Source organism: Chinchilla lanigera, unplaced genomic scaffold (genome assembly GCF_000276665.1).
Source record: "Chinchilla lanigera isolate Chin_1 unplaced genomic scaffold, ChiLan1.0 scaffold00002, whole genome shotgun sequence".
NCBI classification, from domain to species: domain Eukaryota; kingdom Metazoa; phylum Chordata; class Mammalia; order Rodentia; family Chinchillidae; genus Chinchilla; species Chinchilla lanigera.
Window position 1 is genome coordinate 37,793,658 of NW_004955403.1, and position 18,809 is coordinate 37,812,466.

General features: G+C 35.7%; 1 protein-coding gene across 1 annotated transcript in view; it reads right to left on the reverse strand.

Moving 5' to 3' along the window:
* The window catches only part of Anxa10 (annexin A10), a 40,785-nt gene that overhangs the window by 13,230 nt on the left and 8,746 nt on the right, over window positions 1-18,809 (reverse strand). The window contains exons 3-5 of the mRNA XM_013513460.1: window positions 10,596-10,709; window positions 9,597-9,687; window positions 7,470-7,549 (exon numbers count right to left, since the gene is read on the reverse strand). Of these exons, the coding sequence (XP_013368914.1) occupies window positions 7,470-7,549; window positions 9,597-9,687; window positions 10,596-10,709 (285 nt within the window). The remainder of the gene's footprint in view (window positions 1-7,469; window positions 7,550-9,596; window positions 9,688-10,595; window positions 10,710-18,809) is intronic.

Genomic DNA, 18,809 nt, shown 5'->3' on the forward strand with positions numbered 1-18,809 from the left:
ATCACCTGTGATTCTGAATGTAAAGGTGGACAGGGTCTTAGAGAATATACATGTTGTGAAGGAATTGAGAGAAGAATGAATTCACTTGCCTTAGTTCACAGAGCAAAACCCTCAATATCCAGAAGATTAAATGATGACGCTAAGGACATAAGCTAAATGACACAGAGCCAAAAGAAAAAAATTCTCTCTCTCATATATATGAGAATGTGTGGAACTCAGCCGAGGGTAGGCGATATTTGGTTACCTAGGAGTCCTTGATTATTATCTGATTGGAACTCATCAGCTCAAAATTTTACAATTCTTTAACAAGAAATTCCATTTTTAATAAAATATCTAGAGTGATACTTGGAATGGTGTACACTACAGACAGTGATCAAGAGAATTGATAGATTTTTCCAATTCCCTAGTTTTCTTTTTGCTTTTTTTATCTTTTAAATTTACTGATCAAAAAATCAAGAGATCCAAATCAAACACTCATTAATGTAGAAGTCAGAAGTCAATTAAAATAAAATCTTTCAAAATATTTAAAAACCTAAGAGGGATCAATACAGATTATGTATTTCAGTAAGTAGTCTGAAGTATCCTGGAACTTCTAACTTTCAAAAATATTTTTAAATGAGATTAGATTATTGTTTATGAACTTGCTACCTTTATATTCTGAGTTAATATATGAAATATGCATTGTTGCATTTTTGTCTGTTTTACGTTTTAAGGAATATGTACTGTGAAACTTTATTTTTATTTTTATTGTTTTTTTTGTTTTTCTTTCCGGTACTGAGAATTGAACTCACGACCTTGTGCTTGCCAGGCAGGTGTTGTGCCGCTGAGCTAAATCCCCAGCCCCACTGTGAAACTTTCTAAGAGCACAATATCAAAGTACACTTTATAAGTATGTAGTATGAATGAAAAGAATCAGGTAGAATTAAAAATAAAAAAACAAGCAGAATTAATAAATTTAAATAACAATTAAATCTTAAACACAAAAAGAAATCAAAAAACAAGATAAATTCACATAATTTTCCTTGATTTCTGAAAAATCTAAGTCTTAATTCATCCTTACTTCTTGGTATCCTGTGTTGAATGGACAGTTTTACTGCACTTTAAATCTGTGTCCATTTTAAGCACACATACATGCACACAAACACACACACACACAACCACATACATGCACACATGCACTCCTTATGTTCAGCTCTATCAACCAAATTTAAGTAGTATTTTATACTGTAAATTCATAATACAAATTAGGTGAAACCAGGCAATAAAAAATAAATTTTTACATGTTATTTTAAATCATGCATGTTTACACAGATAAAACTTTTATGTACACAAATATATATACTTTCAATAATAAGGCATCACATTTAATTTCAGAAAAAGGCTGCAATTATGAATAAGATGACTTGTCCTATTGCATCAAATGAAGGCCCTGTTCATGGGTTTTTCCTCATTATTTATTTTCTCTATAACCTGTTTATTATGGGATGAGTTTGAGATCAACCACATGGGGAGGTGGGACACAAAGTAGGATTTCATAGGGGAAAACTGAACAGAGATGTAGTCCTGATGCAGCGAAGTTAATCCTAGAAGAGAATTGTTCTTCTACTAGAGAATATATATATATATATTTATTTATTTTATTTTTTTATTTATTTATTTTTTATGGTACTGGGAATCAAACTCACGACCTTGTGCTTGCCAGGCTGGCACTGTGCCCCTGAGCTAAACCCCCAACCCCTACAAATTTATTTAATGAAACAAATTTCTAGAAGGCTCATTTGCTATTTGGAAGCAGCTCATGGATTTGCAACAGGACAATGGGCTTTACCCTACTAGGGGTGGAACAGGTCAAGAGGAACATATGCATGGAAACTGTTGTTTCAAAGGTTATCATACCCCATCATTACCCTAAAATCAAACAGAAAGTTCTTCTTCTATACTGAATGCTTTAAATTTATTCAGTGTAAAAGTTAGGAAATGTACAATTGATATGTTGTCAAGTGAGATTAGCTTAAAATATTACTAAAAATGTTTTCCTACAAATGACTTCAACTTCTATTGTAAGTTAAAATCGTCTTATTCCCACTGAAACTTACCAAAAGTTTCAGTTTAGACTCTGACAAGCCACATTTCCTTCTTTGCAGCGATATAATCTTCACTATTAAAATCCTCAGACTAAGACCTAATTGAGAATGGAAGTATGGGATTTATGAACTGTGCACCAAACCAAGCAAAACCTAAAGAAACTAAACCAAAGCCAAACACAATAAACTAAATTACTGATTTGTAAAATAAAAGTTGAAATTTTAATTTAGTTAAAAGGTCAATGAATTTGCTTTGTGATTATGCCATTTTTTAAACTGATGATGTGAAGGAATGCAAGGAACCAAGTTACCAATCTCACTACGGGGTGATTAATACTTGGGCTCCTTAGGAACTTTTTGAAAACTTCTGTATTCTTAATTCCAAATTGACAATAACTTGACAATAACTTGTATCAATACACATACACAAAGGGTATAAAATTATTAAAATTTAAGTTGCCTGGGAGTAAATTGAATTATTAGTTTACGTTCTAGTTTATTTATTAGTTTACTATTTATTTTTTATGTATTAGTTTATGTTCTAGTTTATTTATTCTTTAATTTGATCATACAAAATAAGGGTCAAATACAATATGAAGTATTAAGTAAAATAAGTACACATTAAAGGAAATGTCTCTTGTGTTTGGATATTTAACCCTACCTCAAATGAAACTGATAGCAGAGTAACATAAGAACAGAATGGAAATAAAACAGGACTTCATACTTGTAAATTGCTATTGTTTTAAGGGATCAATTAATCATTAGTAGCCATTTTTTCTAAAGGCTGACACCTGTATTCTCAAAACTTCGGAGGGTGAGGCAGGAGGATTGCCAGGAGTTCAAGGCCAGTCTGGGCTAAATAGTAAGTTCAGGGCCAGCCTGAAGTACAGAGCGAGATCCTGTCTAAAAACAAAAACAAACAATGCAAACAAATCCCCCAAACAAAAACTAGAAATAGGTATTTTCCTTATTTTGACTATTTCTGTATACATATAGCTCTTGACAAGAGAGACATATTTTTTTTATTACACAAGATTGAATACAGGGCCTTTACACTGAACTACATCCCCAGCCCTATTAAAATTTTTCATTTTGATACCAGGTCTTTCTAAGTTGCTAAATTGCCCAGGCTGGGCTCAAAATTGCCGTCTGCGAGAGTCAGCGAGCTGGGATTACAGGCATAAACCATCATATCTAAATAATTCCTAACATTAACTTTTTGTGTGTGAAATCATGAAGAAACGTCAGAAGAAGAGACTGAGCTCATTTTGATCTATTTTTATAGAAAAATAACAAAAATAGAATTTTTTTCATTAAAGATTTAAAAATTTGTAATTTCAGGGTGAAGTATAGGTTAGTATATGGTTATGAGTTTATTTTCCTAAATATTCTTAGGAAATATTCTTTCCCAACCTGAATGTTTCCTTATTTCCTTTTATTCTTTAATCTGAGCAGAGATATCATGAATTTATTCTAACAACTCCCACTGCTAAAGACGGCTGGTAAGAGAATCTGAGCAGGACAATAGAGGGATTCTCCTAAACACCTTTTTTTGTACTTAAATCTACGTCTGTTGCCTCCTGCTGAATTATCTTATCATTTCTGGTATCAGTTCAGCTTATACTTAGTGAACATCTGACTGAGTTGAACAGTATAACCTCACAGAGAAGAATGGGATTACAGAAATTAAAGAGATAACTAAAATGAAAAATTAGTTTTTATTTTTCATAAATCAGATTCTTTTAAGTCACAACTGAGGCTCTCACTCTGTTTCCTTGTATTTGTCATGGTTAATAATCATGATTTCTACAACTTTAAAATTTTCCCTGTCATGTCACATTCTGTCCCCACATTTTCTAAGGGCTCTCTAGTGCTTGCAGAAATCTCTTTTGTCTTGTGTTTCAGCCAGCTGTCCAGTCAGACACTACTCAACAGAAGTCTTTTCGGTGAGCCAGCACACGTATCACGCATTTCCACTCTCCTGGACCCCCGTACCCTCCCTTCCATGCAAGTTACTGGTGCTCACTTTCCAGAATCCTGCTACAGACTCATGGCAGGAGGGCCCTTTAGTTTATTCTATCTAGCATTGAGTTCTGTTTACTCCAACTTCCTAAAAAATTTATTTGTGTAGGAAGTGCTTGCCATGTGTTATGTGCAGAGCTTAGTTTCAAGGTTTCACTGTTAGGTGGGAAATAGTTCTCTTGTTTTGAGAAGTCAGGCTACTGGGAAAAATGGATAAGCAAACACACTCAATCCTGTTTGGTGAGATATAAGAGAAACTGCTGTAAAAGACCTGGAAGACAGCAGCTCTCAAGGGATGAAAGGATTTGAAGAGTGAATTCCTTGAGAGGTCTGATGGGAAATGATTATTTAATTTGATACTAGAATTTTTGAAACTAGCTTGTTTGGTTCTTTGAGCAATAAATCAGCAAAATAATATATATATGTATACACACACACACACACACACACACACACACACGTAATGTTTGACCAGATATTTTGAATATACTTTTTTCTAGAAAGAAAGAAGAAAAAGAAATAACAGAGTGAAATGTAGCCATGTTTGGCCCTTATTCATTGGAGAGTCTAATTATTCACAGTAGCATTTTACTACATAAAAATTTGCTATATTCAGATTAAAGTAGTGCATCTTTTCTTTTTCAGTAATACTTTGTTTCTTTTTTGATATTTATATTATCAACATCATCATTCTACAAATAAGATTAAAAGTAAGAACATGAAACTTTCATGTATTGATCTTTTAAAAGATCATTTGAAAGGGTGACACAATAAGAATGTATATTCATCTACATAAAATGGTAAAAATGCAAAGCATTTTCCTATTTTGAGTACTTTTAAGAAAGAACAGAGGGTGATTTGGCTGTTTTGATTGTTTATGTTTACTACACTTTTGGAAACTCTCTTTGTGCCTGGTAGAGTCATCTTCATAGTTTTCTTTTTAATTGGCATTTTCATCTTCGCCACCTCCTGGGGGCCACTTGACACTTTTGGTGTAGTATTCATTTCCCTTTACAAGTTTGATGTACTCCATTAGCCAACTGAAAAACTGGTTTCAACTTTTTTGAAGAAAAACAGATTGAGTGTATTTTGCAGGCATCCTTGCTTTTAAGTAGGGCTATTTGAGGTTTAGCGAGTGAAATCTGAGCAAAAATTACATGCATCACAGTACAGCTGGTAACAAATCCCACAAACAATTCTCCATTGTCTCTGTCTTTGCAGGTTGAGCACAGATATAGTGACTTTGAAAGTCACGTGGGAAGGTGGCAGGAGAACAGTTGCCTGGTTCACTTTTTGAGGGAGAGCTGCTCTGTGATCAGTAACACACATATTTTGGTCCTCATTTGATCTTGAGAAATGGCATTTACCTTATTTTTTAGCCATGTACTACAAGAAAGAGATATGGTCAGTAAATAATTGGCTTTTAAACAGAAATAAAAAAGAAGAGGAATAAAGTTTAGAAATTTGGTGCTTTTAAAGTTAGAAGAAGAAATCACTTGCAGGGTATAGGCAAAATGATATGAAAACTACAAAGGCTTTGGAAAACAAAAAATGTTCTATACCTTGGCCTTGCAGTAATACCCAGCTAGTTTTATTGTCTGAAAGGGTCTTGCAGCCATTGTCTTTAAATTGTGAAGAAAAAGAAGCATAGAGTATTGCATGGATGCAATGAAATAAATCATTTTGAGAAAAATACAACTGAAAGGAAATAGATAATTCTTTCAAGGGTTAAGGGATGCATTTTCAACAAACTCACAAACCCAGGGGAAGGATAAGTGGACTATTTAAGCTATGAAAAACCTGACAGGCATGGAAATTTGGCAAAACTGTGCTGTGAAAGGAGGAGGAATGTCAAGGAGTGTTAACGTCACAGCATCACTATAGACAAAGACGAAATGGCTAAAGGACAAAGATGGAACTCTCAGAGGTTGGCACCAGTGGACACAGAAATGGTGGAGTTAAAAATAATCCAAAAAATCATGAAAACAATTGGTATTGGAGTATTTCCTAGAAAAGAAATAATACAAGCAAAAGTCTAGTTTGTATTTTCATGTGATGATTCTAACTGCTCACCTCAGTGTGGGTCCCTGTGTTCCTGATAGCCTTCGACATAATTCTTACCCAAATCTCCTGCTTAGGGTCTTTCTCTGTCCTAGGCACCATGCTCCCACCTTCACTGCTGATAAAAGAGCTTTCATTTATTCTTCTGACTTTAAGTACAATGGAATCTCCTTGATTCCACATTCTTGTGTGTGAATCCTACCTACCTATGGCTTTTAGGAGAATTCTTTGCTGATTAGTCTGTTGTGTTTTTTCATGTGTTGAGGAGAAGTTTGTGGATTTAGAAATACTTGTTTTATTTCAAACACACACACACACACACACACACATACACACACAAAACAAAACAAAATTATTGGCCTTTAAGACATTTTCCCCATCTGTGGACCTCTAGATTCTCTAACTGTTAAGAGCTGAACATTGACCCTCTTTTGTTTTCCTGCATGCCTTTGCTAAAGGATGGCAGGCATATTTGAGAATATGCATAAAGAGGTAATTAAACCTTGAAAATATTACTCTCATTACAGTGCTAATATCTGAGGTGTTTTCAAGAAATGTGAAGTGAAGGGAGTAGAGAGAGGAGGACATGAGCAGGTAGGAGGGAGAGTGGACATGACCAAAGCATGATATAGACATATATGAAAATGTCCCTGAAAGCCATTAGCCTGCGCAATTAATATGAATTAAGTCATATGATAGAATGTTAATTGAAAGGGAATGATTACATACCATTTAGTCCATGCAGGAAAACAAGGTAATTGACAAAATCTAATTTCCATTGGAAGTGGTATTCTTCTTTGGTAATGTATAGCATAGAAGAACTTTTATAGGCCTCACATATATCCTATGCTAGCTCTAGGAGTCTGTAGGAGTCAATTAAATTCTGTATTTCTATTTACTATCTCCTTAGACATCAGAGAGCTAGAACTTTATATTCTTTGTATCTCCTTTTCATTTATAAAGGGATTATAAAATATTTATACGATCCTATTTTGTTATTATTGAATGAGAAATATACTTTTCTTATCACACAGTAGCAGGCATGTAGTACCAGCTCAGGAATGCTTATAAGCAGCTACTCATTTAGTAGTTTTAAAAAAATGTAATTAACTATATTCAGACAGACTGGTATATGTTCATATTTCTACCTCCAGTCAAGTTTCTAGTTGAGTGCGTTGAGCATTGTTGATGTTCAATAAGTGCTGTTATATGGAACTTACTATTAAACTGTGATAAACTGATGATTTCTGCCCTATATACATTGTAATAGCGTAAAGTGATATGAATCCTGGAATGCCATACCTGGACCAAGTTCATGAGAGTATCTCTGAAGTGTCCTGAGGTGTCTGAGTAAATGTCCTCCTGAAGGTTAGTGCTATATTCTGAGAGAAAAAAAGTCCAATGTTAAAAGTGTGATTTATTATAGAACTACATATCAGTGTGCTTTAAATAAGTTGGTGCTACCATCCCAGCCATAGATGTAATACACAAGAAATACAGTCAGTCTGCTAACATGTCTTTGTTCATGACCTTCTGCCAAAGAAATCTGTTCATTAATGGTAACAGTGGCACGGGTCTACTGCCTTAAAAAATGATTTTTATTTGTGAACTGAAAAAGAACATTTGAGAGTCACTTTACACTCTCTAATTCTTACAATTCAGAATTATTCATTCCATTTCTACCTATTGCTACCTAGTCTTCAAGTGCTTCATCTCATTTTAATATTTTAAGCAAAGTTTCTTACTTCATTCCCCTTGAGAAAAATATTGTTTTTGTTCGGATGTAATACAAGCGACTGTGGAACCATTTCTTGACATTCAGTACTGCATTATACATCATGGAATGGATCTTAAGGCATTACAGCTTTTTGAAAATGAAAACAGTTACCCTTTTCATGTTTAAAATGTATAAAAATCTGATTTGGAAGTAGATTACAAGGTCTATGTATTTCATGTAAAGTGAAGCAAATCTATTTGTAGAATTCACTGAGAAATGATTGCACTTTGCTTCATCTAGTCTGTGCTTCAGGTCTCTGCTGGGTAGAGAGAAAATTTCCCGAAACAGGTGGTGAATAATTTCCCATCACAATGGAAACATTCACCTTCTAGATGCTTAGAGTTAGAGTTGTGAAAAATTTGCTGGATTTTTTAGGAATTGCTTCATTTTTGTGTGATAATCCTGTTTTAATTAAATGAGTTAGTTGGTATTGAAAGCTCTATTTGTTTTTTTTAAAATCCTTTGTCTTTGTTATTTTTATTATTTTGACTCACACATGATAATTGTACATATTTATGGGGTACAATAAATTGTGGTATTATTTGATTAGTGTTATGGTTCATGTCTAGCTGTCTCCCAAGAAACTCAGGTTCTCACGGTTAGGGGTTTGGGGAAGTGGTGGATTATGGGAGTTGATAGTTCACTTGCTGTTAGAAGGTGGGCTCTGGTCAGAGGAAGACAGTCAGTGGGAATGTGGCTGGGACAGAATTATCTCCCTCCTTAGTTCCTCCCTCATCTCTCTGCTTCCGTTCTGCCTTTGTGGCTCGCAGCTCTCTTCCACCATATCTGTCTGCCATGCTATCCTGCTTTGAAGCTGGCCAACCATGCTAGAAATGAGAGTTTTAAAATGCGAGCCAGGAATAAACCTCTCCTCTTTCATATTTTGTCAGGTATTTTGTCCCCGTGTTGAGAAAAGTGAATGACAATTGGCTTGGGAGCACCTAGGGTATTAGTAAAGCACACTTTTGGGTGTGTCTAGGTGTTCATGGAGGCATTAAATTGGGTACTGGATCTGGTCCCCGGCCTCTTCTGCTCGGGCACTGTTCCCCTGCTCTGCTTCTCAGCCACCGAGAACTAAGCTTTCTCCACCATGTCCTTCTACCACGTTGCTTCTGCCTTGAAGCTGGCTGACCATGGACTGAGTTTCCTGAAACTGAACCAAATTAAACATCTCCTTAAATTATGGGTATCTGTTATTGTGTCTCAGCAATGGGAAAGCTGACTGATACAATGAAATTTCAATCTATGAGTATATTGTGTAACGATCCAATCTAAGCAATCAGCTTATTTATCATTTTAAACTGACCTCATTTCTTTATAGTGACTACTTTCAAAAATCCTTTCACAAAGTTATTTTGACTAGACAGTGCATTATTGTCAACAATACTGAACCTTATATGAAAAAGGCATAGAGCTTATGCCTCCTGATGTAATGGTAGACCAGTTGTTCAACCTTTGTTCTTCTTCCTTCCTACCTTTTTAACCTCTGGCCACCATGGTTGCCACTCCAGTGAGTCCAATACAGTCCAATATATATAAAACATCCAATATAGAATGTCTTAGAAAGTTATTTAGAATACATAAACTGGAATATTTTTATGTATTGTTTGAAAACAATCTCAAGTTCGCATGTGTACAACATATATTCTTACGCAAACAGTAGGCTTCTCGCATCTGAAATATTTCCGCATTTGTTCTTGAAGCCAATATATCAATGAGGCAATTCTCATCAGTCCCTGCTCCCTAGAAAGACAGAGAAATTCAAGGACATTTTTATTTGGAATAATAGTTAATCTTATGTACAATAAAGGAATACGGCATTTTTGGTGTTCTTTGAGATGACAGGAGAAAGCAAGTTTATTTGTGATAGAGATAAATCCAAGTTTAGTTCTGGCTCTGTCATTTACTATCTTATCTGAAGGAAACTCTGATCCTCATTTAGTATGAAAGGCCTTCTTCTTCCCATGTGCTCAGAGAACTAAATCTGCAACAAATCTCTAATGATTTATTGCACAGAAATTACTTTTCTGTAAGGAATGCATCATTCTAATTGTTCCAAAGTAAAATTTTGACGTTTTTAAGCAATAATTTTTTGATAAAAATAGGTAGCAATGACATTTTATATTTTGTCTCTATGTTGGTATTCTATTTTGACTCTGAGTCAAGTCTTTTTTTTTTTTTTTTTTTTGGTTTTTCTCTGGTACCGGGAACCGAAGTCACGACCTTGCGCTTGCCAGGCAGGCGCTTTTTGCCGCTGAGCTGAATCCCCAGGCCCTGAGTCAAGTCTTTATACATAGTTTAAAGAGATTCACATGATTTGTAATATACAATCTCGGTATATGAATTCGTATCGAGGACTGACAAATGTAGATGTCTCTGTGAGCTAATTTACTCTTTCCTTCAGGTAGCTCAGTTTTGAATGGGCTCAGTATATCTGAATTTGTACAACACAAGAGCAAGCTGATCCCAGCCACAGAACTCTGATGACTCCTCTCTTGATCAAAACATTTTAATTGTTAATTACACCCACGCTTAGATTTTCTCTCCTTTCTCCCCAATTATATAAGTAGGTATATGCAGCATACAGCAGCTCCCCTTTTTGAAATATTAGCCTGTGCCTGTTACCAGCTTATTCTGCATCAGATCACTACCTTCATGGCATGCCAGAGTTCGTGAGCGTCGTAAGATGGTGGCGGGTACATGAGACCAACCATAACATCTTTGAAGTGAGATGAAAGTTGCTCCTTCAGATCCTCGATCAGGTTCTATGGAGGAAATGCAAATACTTTCATGATATCAGTTATCAAGTTTACAAGAGAAATGAGGTAATTCCAGGAAATGGTCTATTGAAAGTTCTTTTCCATGTCTTCAAGTAACAAGAAGTCAGATTTTAATTCACACGTATACAGTCAATTACATGAGGCGGATGAGACAGTAGGTTTGAGGGTTTGAAAATATCTGAGTTAATCATGCCATATGATAAAGCATATAGACACTGTAGTCATATCAACAGAGAAGGATTTTCTGTGTCTAGCTTCCAGCTACAGCCCCTCTTTTGATCTCCTTATGAAAATATGGAAAAGATGAAACCTGTAAATATTGTAGTTTGAAGTTCTTGCTTTTCATGTATAGACTTAATGAAACATCAATCCATAAAGAACAATGCATTTTATTTTATTTTACTTTATTCTATCATAGTAATCTCTTTTAGCAGGGTGTCCTTGGTTATACTATAGCCAAATACCTTATGTAAATTGATGAAGTAATCTTATAGCTTTCTTCAAGTATGAGGCACATTATTTAAAATACTGGAAATGAAACACTTAAAGAGAAAAATATACATGCTAGATTTTTTTGCTTGCAATAAAGTTATAAAAATATGGACTTGATACTTTTAATTTTTTACCTTTTATTTTTCTAGTATAATAGGAATTTAAGAAAAATGTATTCTAACTTGATTTTCTGTGGGTTACCAAGACATCTGAAAGGAGTTTAAATTTTACTGTCTCTTGTTATTCATAAAGTGTGTCCAGTTCTATTTAAAAAATATGCAGTAGTATTTATTTCAGAGGTTGTTCAATAAAAGAATTCAAATAAAAGATACCAAAAAGGAAAATAAACTTCTCTCAGAATAACAATAAATGGTTAGAATTTTAATTTCATTTAGCATGCTTAGAAGATATCAAAATATGAGGTGTGAGTAAAACATACAATGAAAGTTAAAATATAAAATTTATTATCGTGAAAAACCCATTGTTATTACCCCCTCTTAAAACATTCTGCATCCCTTCAAACACACTTATCCCATTGTTCTTGTCACTTTCTGAAGCAGTTCTGGAAGTCCTCCTTCTCAAATGTCTTTACTTGTGCTGTTATGGCTGCCTTGATGTCCTGAATCAACTCAAAATATTTATCTTTCACGAGAATTTTGTCTTTAGGGAAAGAGCAAGAATTCACAGGGTGCAGGATCCTGTGAATAGATGGGTGAGGACACACCTGAATGTTTTACAAGCTGCTTTGCCTTTGCGGGTCACTGGGCAACAGTGTTCACTGTATTTTACACCACACCTTGTGAAGACAGTCTTTCTGAAAGAGCACTTTCAGAACTGCTTTAGAAAGTGGAAAGAATAATAAGATAGGTGTGCTTGAAATGAGAGAGAACAATTGAAGGAGGATTAATGGTTTTTGTTTTTGTTTTTTGTTTTTTTGTCCTGTACTGGGAACCGAACTCACGACCTTGTGCTTTGCCAGGCAGGCGCTTTGCTGCTGAGCTAAATCCCCAGCCCCGAAGGAGGATTAATGGTAATGTGTGTTTCACTGTTACATTTTAAAAATCTGGCCAGGGATACAGCTCAGCGGCACACCACCTGTACGGCAACCCTGAGGTCCTAAATTCAATTCCTGATAAAAAAAATCCTGCGCATTCACTGTATATTTAGATTACACTTTGTAGACAATACTTAAGCATAGAGAAAGCACTGGTGTGTGTAGATTAGTATATGGATACGAGATACACAAGTTAGTTTTAAACACAGAAATATTGAATGTATTTAAAATCTAAATGCTTCTGAGAGAGCCTTCTAATGTCAGTTATTTTAGCTTCTTTTCAACTGCATAGAGCAAAGTCCCTAATAATGAACGTTTGAGCAGGTCAGGTCAAAGAGTGTATTATGATGAAACCATTAATATTTATTGAGTGCTTCCTATCTGACAGGAGGTATTCTGAGTAGATGAAAAATTGTAATAATTCTTTATGACAACCCTAAGAACAAGGAACAGTGATTATCCACTGTGTAGAAGAGAAATCTATATAGATCATCTAGCTCTATATAATTCCACAAGTCAGTAATGGAGACAAGATTTGAAATTGAGTATTCTGGCTCTCCAGCCAGAATATTTTTTTTAATAGCACATAGACTGTAGAAAACCACTAATGATGCATCAGCAAAGTGATGAATGTAGCATGTAGGTGGTGAATGAGATATTTCTGGACACTTAAATTTGGTAACACTGACTGCATTGAAAATTTGAATGCAGATGAAACAATTCAATATACTTTTTATCATGAGATGATAATAGTACTTGGTGGATGATGGAGATTTAAAGTATTAAAATTATTACCTATTTCATGAGCCTTCCTCTAACCCTAAGTTGATTATGTATTTGCAGCCACTGTTGTATCTTTAAAATTTTTATACTGCACTATATTTTTAAAAATCTGATCACACGATAAAATCTTGTATGTATATGTTTTCCCTCAGTGCCTGTTAGGACATGGACCTCTTCCACAAATTTTTCTAAATTCAGCATCTAGTTCTAGTATGGTACTTGGTATGCAAAAGGTACATAGAGTATATTGTACTATGCAGATGAGCATCTGAAGAAATACAAAAATAAACAAATTAACGAACACACTGTGAGTGCTGAAAGAAAAACCTTCAATGTACTGATTAGATATAAATAATAAACACGATATTCAAGCACAAGATGACTTGGGCATTCCAAAACTCCACTATTTAATTTATAATCACATTTCCTTGATCATTACAATCATTCCATACATTTATAACAATATCTTTAATTTCTTCATGTATTACACCATCACACAAATACTGAATAGCTAGGTGTATGTTCCACTAGAAACTGAGATTAACAATGCCACTAGATGGCGATGTTTATCTTTATTTCGTAACTGTGTGTGTGTGTGTGTGTGTGTGTGTGTGTGTGTGTGTGCGTGTGTGTGCGCGCACACACAGCTATGGAAATATTGCAAAACAATAAAACAAATTAAAGAATTTCAGAGGAATAAAGAGGATCAGATCTCATGTAATGTTAGTAGAAAGTAGCTTGCAATCTTGACTGTAAATCATAACGATGAGGTTACAAGTGGGTTGCTTAACCTCTGAGTCAGTGTCACTCTGTGTAAAGCAAATAAGAGCATTTACTTCATGGATCTGGTAAAAGCATTAAACAATTTAATTGAGGTGAAATTTTCATAATGTTTTCTGACATAAGATAGATGCTCAAAATTTTTTCTTTCCTCTTTCAAAATATTGAGTAACTTTTGCAAAACAAACATGGTTAATTGTAGTGATGCTGATACAAGATTATTTTCCTCTCTCCCTCCTCTCTCTCTTTCTATCTCTTCATCTCAGAGTTTTGTCTCTCATACTGCATTTCTTCTAATTTTTAGTATATCAAGTTGTCAGTAAGTTCTTACAATCCTTCTCCACATAATAATGTTTCACTCAGTGGTAGCATACGTCGCAATGATTTCTTAAGAATATAGTCAAGTTAACAACTCCTATTGCCTGGGGACATCACAACTACCTTAGTCTGTTGGCATACATGTTATGATTTCCACACATCAGCAAAATCAGCTAATGATCCATTTCTTGAACTACATCCCTGTTTTAAAGCAGTGCATGACTGCATATGCAGAAAATGATTAGTTTCAGCACTTCCACTGTTACAACCCTTGTCTAGGCACAATCAGCACTCTCCTATATTGATATGGTAGCCTCCAAATGAGCATTCCTTCTGTGTCTCCACCTTGTATTTTCTCACACATCTGACCATGCAACATTGTGCAAATAGAAATCAGATCAGTGACTCCTCTGCTCAAAATGTTCTTTCTCCCTTTCCCGCATTCTAGACTTAACTATAATTTTTGTGTGTATTACTGATCTCAGAAGAAAGTGATCACCATTTTATTCCATGGAAATGTAAATCACTACAATGGTGCACAATATACGTGACATTTCCCTGGTTATTTCTCTGCCTTCTTCTCCTACTATTCTCCTTGTTCCTGATTTCTATACTTCTGCTGCAATGGGTTTCTCCTTAAACTTAGAACACCACTTCTGCTCCTGTCTAAGGGCTTTGTTTTTGCTGTTTACTCAGCCTAAAATCCTTGTCCCAGAGGTATTCACATGCACCCCCCTCTTTGCTTTCTCAGTGAAGCTTGCCCTAGTTACCTTATTTAAAATTGTGCCCAGCCCCTCAACACTTACTATATTTCTCACTTGGCTCTCTGTATTCCATTGTACTTATGGCCTTACAACATGACATATTTTACCAATTTCTGACCTTTCTCATTCAGAAAGACTGTAAGCTCCATCTTGGCAGAGATTTTGATTTGTTATACCCAGGGCTATTTTATCTATGCCCACAGAATTGTACATGCTAAATAGAAAACACCTACAAAATAGACACGAAGCCAATGAATGGGCAGGATCACTTGTGATTCAACCATTATTTGTTTGTAGTCATTCTTGGCAATTCAAACATAAATAAGAAAAAGTATCTTTAAGAAGTTTCCTTGAGCAGAAGGTGAAGATATACAGGAATTACAGTTATGTCATAATGCAAAATGTGATGGGAATAGTACATTATCAGGACAATGAGAAGGAGATAATTCTTTCAATGGGGAAGATAAATATTGAATAATATGTTTAAATAACTAATCTTAGCAAGTTCAAAGGGGAGCACTCAAATTGGGTCTCTAATTAGGAGTGCTAAATCCTCACTTGGAGTTATATAAATAATTTTTCAGAGCAGCCTTTACAGTGTGGCTTTCCTCAGTCTGACTGCTTTTGCTTTCTTGCTTTCTGAAGACTTGCCCTACAGCGGACTCTGCTGGAACCACAGCTTGGCCTTACATTAAGCTAATGAGTCTTTGCTTTCAAATTGCTCTATTGTGTGTTGCTGACGAAACTGCAGATTAGCCAACTTGCAGCTGTTCTGACTTCTTCACTGAAATTAAAAATGAAGTGATAGCTTCTTTTTTTCTAATTTCTCTTGCCTTGACGTTATTGTGCAAGAACAGGGGAAGAAGTAGAGGTATGACAAACATTTTTCTTGCCTGAATATGCTCAGGGGAACATTTTTATATGTTTTAAACTAATATCCCTTTTTCAATTATCATAGAAAGTGATACTTGTTGTTTAAACACTCACTGGTACAAACCCACAAAAAGTGGGACTTAGAATTTGTCCTAATTCTATCTCCCTCAGCAGTTACTTTGTAAGTATTTGCACAATTTGTGTTATATTATAAAACATTTGTGTAGGTTGCTTTATTACCTTGGAGTGATAAGTGAATATTCCTTCAAGCAACTTCCTTTCATAGGTGTTTTCACATTTTAGTTAATCATTCAGGTTTCAGTGGGAACTGGAGTTGTCCATTTGTGTGAAAATAATGATCGTGTTGTGGTCTTCTAGAGAAACAGTGTTTCAGAACTGCTCTGGCTTGGCTTGGTCCTTGAATGTCTCCCTGAGGTCCAGGTGTTAAGTGCTTGATCTCCTGGTTGGTGCTACTGGGTTGTGGTGGAAACTCTGAGGACTCAGGTGCAGTGGGAGACCCTTAAATCACTGGGGTGTTCATTCACAGGATAAAGTGAGACCTGATCTTTTCCTTTTGTGTATGAGCCTGTCTTGGTTACTTTTCTCTTGCTGCTGAGACAAAATACCTGACACCCAAAATTAAGGAAGGAAATGTTTATTTATCTTGCAGTTTGTGGAAGTTTCAATCCATAGTTGGCTGGCTCCAAGGCAGACTGGCACACAGCAGAGGGCAACAGCTCATGGTGGCAGAAAACAGCAAAAGCAGCAAGAGCAAAAAGGGAAGGAGCAGGCAGGAAGAGCAAGCCTGTTTCCCTCCCTTACACTATATGCAAACTACCTTCCCCAGGGTGTGTGTAGCACTCACACCCATAATCCCAGACCTCGATCATGGATCAATCATAAACTCTAGAAGCCTGTCCCATGACTGCATGAGGCTTTGGGGGAGCATCCAGACACAAACCATCACAGAGCCATAAAGTGAGCAGTTTTGCTCCACCAAGTCACATACTCCACTAGGTTGTGTTTCTTTACCCTAGGTCCAAAATCAACAGGGCAAATCAGTCATGCACTGGAGCTTCCAAAAAACATGAGTCAGGATGAACCTTCTCTGTTTGTAAGTTGAATCTCTGAGGTAGTTTATTATAGTCATAGAACACTAACTCACAAGGGATATAGTTCAGAGACACAGTGACTCAGTACCTTCCTGGCAAGCACAAGGTCCTGAATACGATTCTTGGTACCAAAAAGAAAAGAACAGTGGCTCAAAAGCTAAAACCCTCCTTCTCTAAACATAAGGATAAAATATGACATTCTTTTAGAAATTCATCTTCTCAGAAGCGAAAGGACTTTGGATATAAAGAGCTAGGGGACAAATGAAAGCCAGAAGATAAGCAAATGAGTTGACTTCGGGGATGATCTTGTAGGTGACTGGGAAAGGTGGAGCATGGGCTGAGAACTATTTGTCTGGGTTTTAATGCACAATGTAGAGCCTTACATGAGACCTGGAGAATATATACTGGAGCAGCATAACACAGGGAATTAAGCCCAAAGTCTCACAAAAGAGGTTAGGACCCTCGCAGGATTTTATTCTTATTATTATGCTATTATTATTATCAGTAAAAGTGAGAAATAGGAAAAAATATCATTCAGCACTGCAAGATGGGTAGAAAGCTCACTTCTCACTGCCTGGTTTTGAGCAGACTATTTTCCCTGATAATCTGAAACAGTACATCCATGTAACCTTGGGCTTAAAGTTCAAATTTATTCTGCCTATATGAATTGAGACCTTTAAGAAGAGAAATCGTCCTGAAAGTTGCTCCTGAGCTGGTGATTTTCCTGAGAAAACAGAAGGAAACAAAGGCAAAAACAATCTTTAAAATTTTTCTGACTTTACAGAAAAAGAGGGCTGGGGATTTAGCTTGGGCTGGGGATTTAGCTCAACTGCCCAATGCCTGCCTGGCAAGTGCAAAGTTGTGAGTTTGATTCCTGGTACCAGAAGAAAAACAAACAAACAAAACATACAAAAAAAAGATTACTGCTACAAAGATGCCACATTTAAAAAGTTCACAATACAAATATTATGTCGTATGCTTAGAAAAAATTCCCAGAATGGTAATGAACTCTGCAAAGAGCAGAATTAATACACATAAATCTGAGACAATAACAATCATAAATCACAGTATGAAAAAAATAGAGTTGTAAAGAAAGCAAAATTCTATAAATTAAAAATTCTGGAATTAAAATGCAGTATTTACCTTAATAAAGAGCTGAAAATGAAATTAGTAAGTTGAAAAAATATCTTAAAAATGACCATAATACTGCCTAGAGTAGAATGTGAATTGCGTGTTTCTTTGCTATTGCTTACATTCTCTCCTGCAGTAAGTTCCATGAGACAAAAACTTGACCTTCTTTTTCAAGCTTCCAAGTGTGATTATACCCTAAAGTCCATTTCAAATAGTAACTCATTAAAAAGATGCCATGTATGAGTGGAAGTCAAGTCGGATAAAGAACAACCACCCTTGTCTGTGACCAGCTAAAATTCATCACAGTCAAGATTACACAAAGCTGAGACATTTGGCGTTGTAATGATGAACTTGGCACCTGAGATAGGACTTTGTGTAGGTCCAAAATAATAGAAGTTCATTTGATTAAGATGTGCTCAGCTTTCACCTAGGAAATAAAAATGTTTTGGTCCTAATGCAAACCTGCACACTCCCACATGTCTCTTGGTCTTTCTCTTCCTTTCATCCCAAATTCTGCTTTCAGGAGGATCCTAACTAGCAACAGCTATGTGCAATCAAGATCCAAAGTCTTCCTATTCCTATTCTGCACTGATCCCTAAAGGACAGGCATACTTGTCTGACTATGGTGGATTACCTGGGGGAGCAGACGCACTCAAGTTTTCATACATTTGTTGGATACAGATGCCCAAGTCAATGCTCTATCTGGACCCATTGGTAAAAGCACACCCAAGTTCACACCTGATGTGAACACACCTGATGTGTTTGAGTAAGTTTTGAA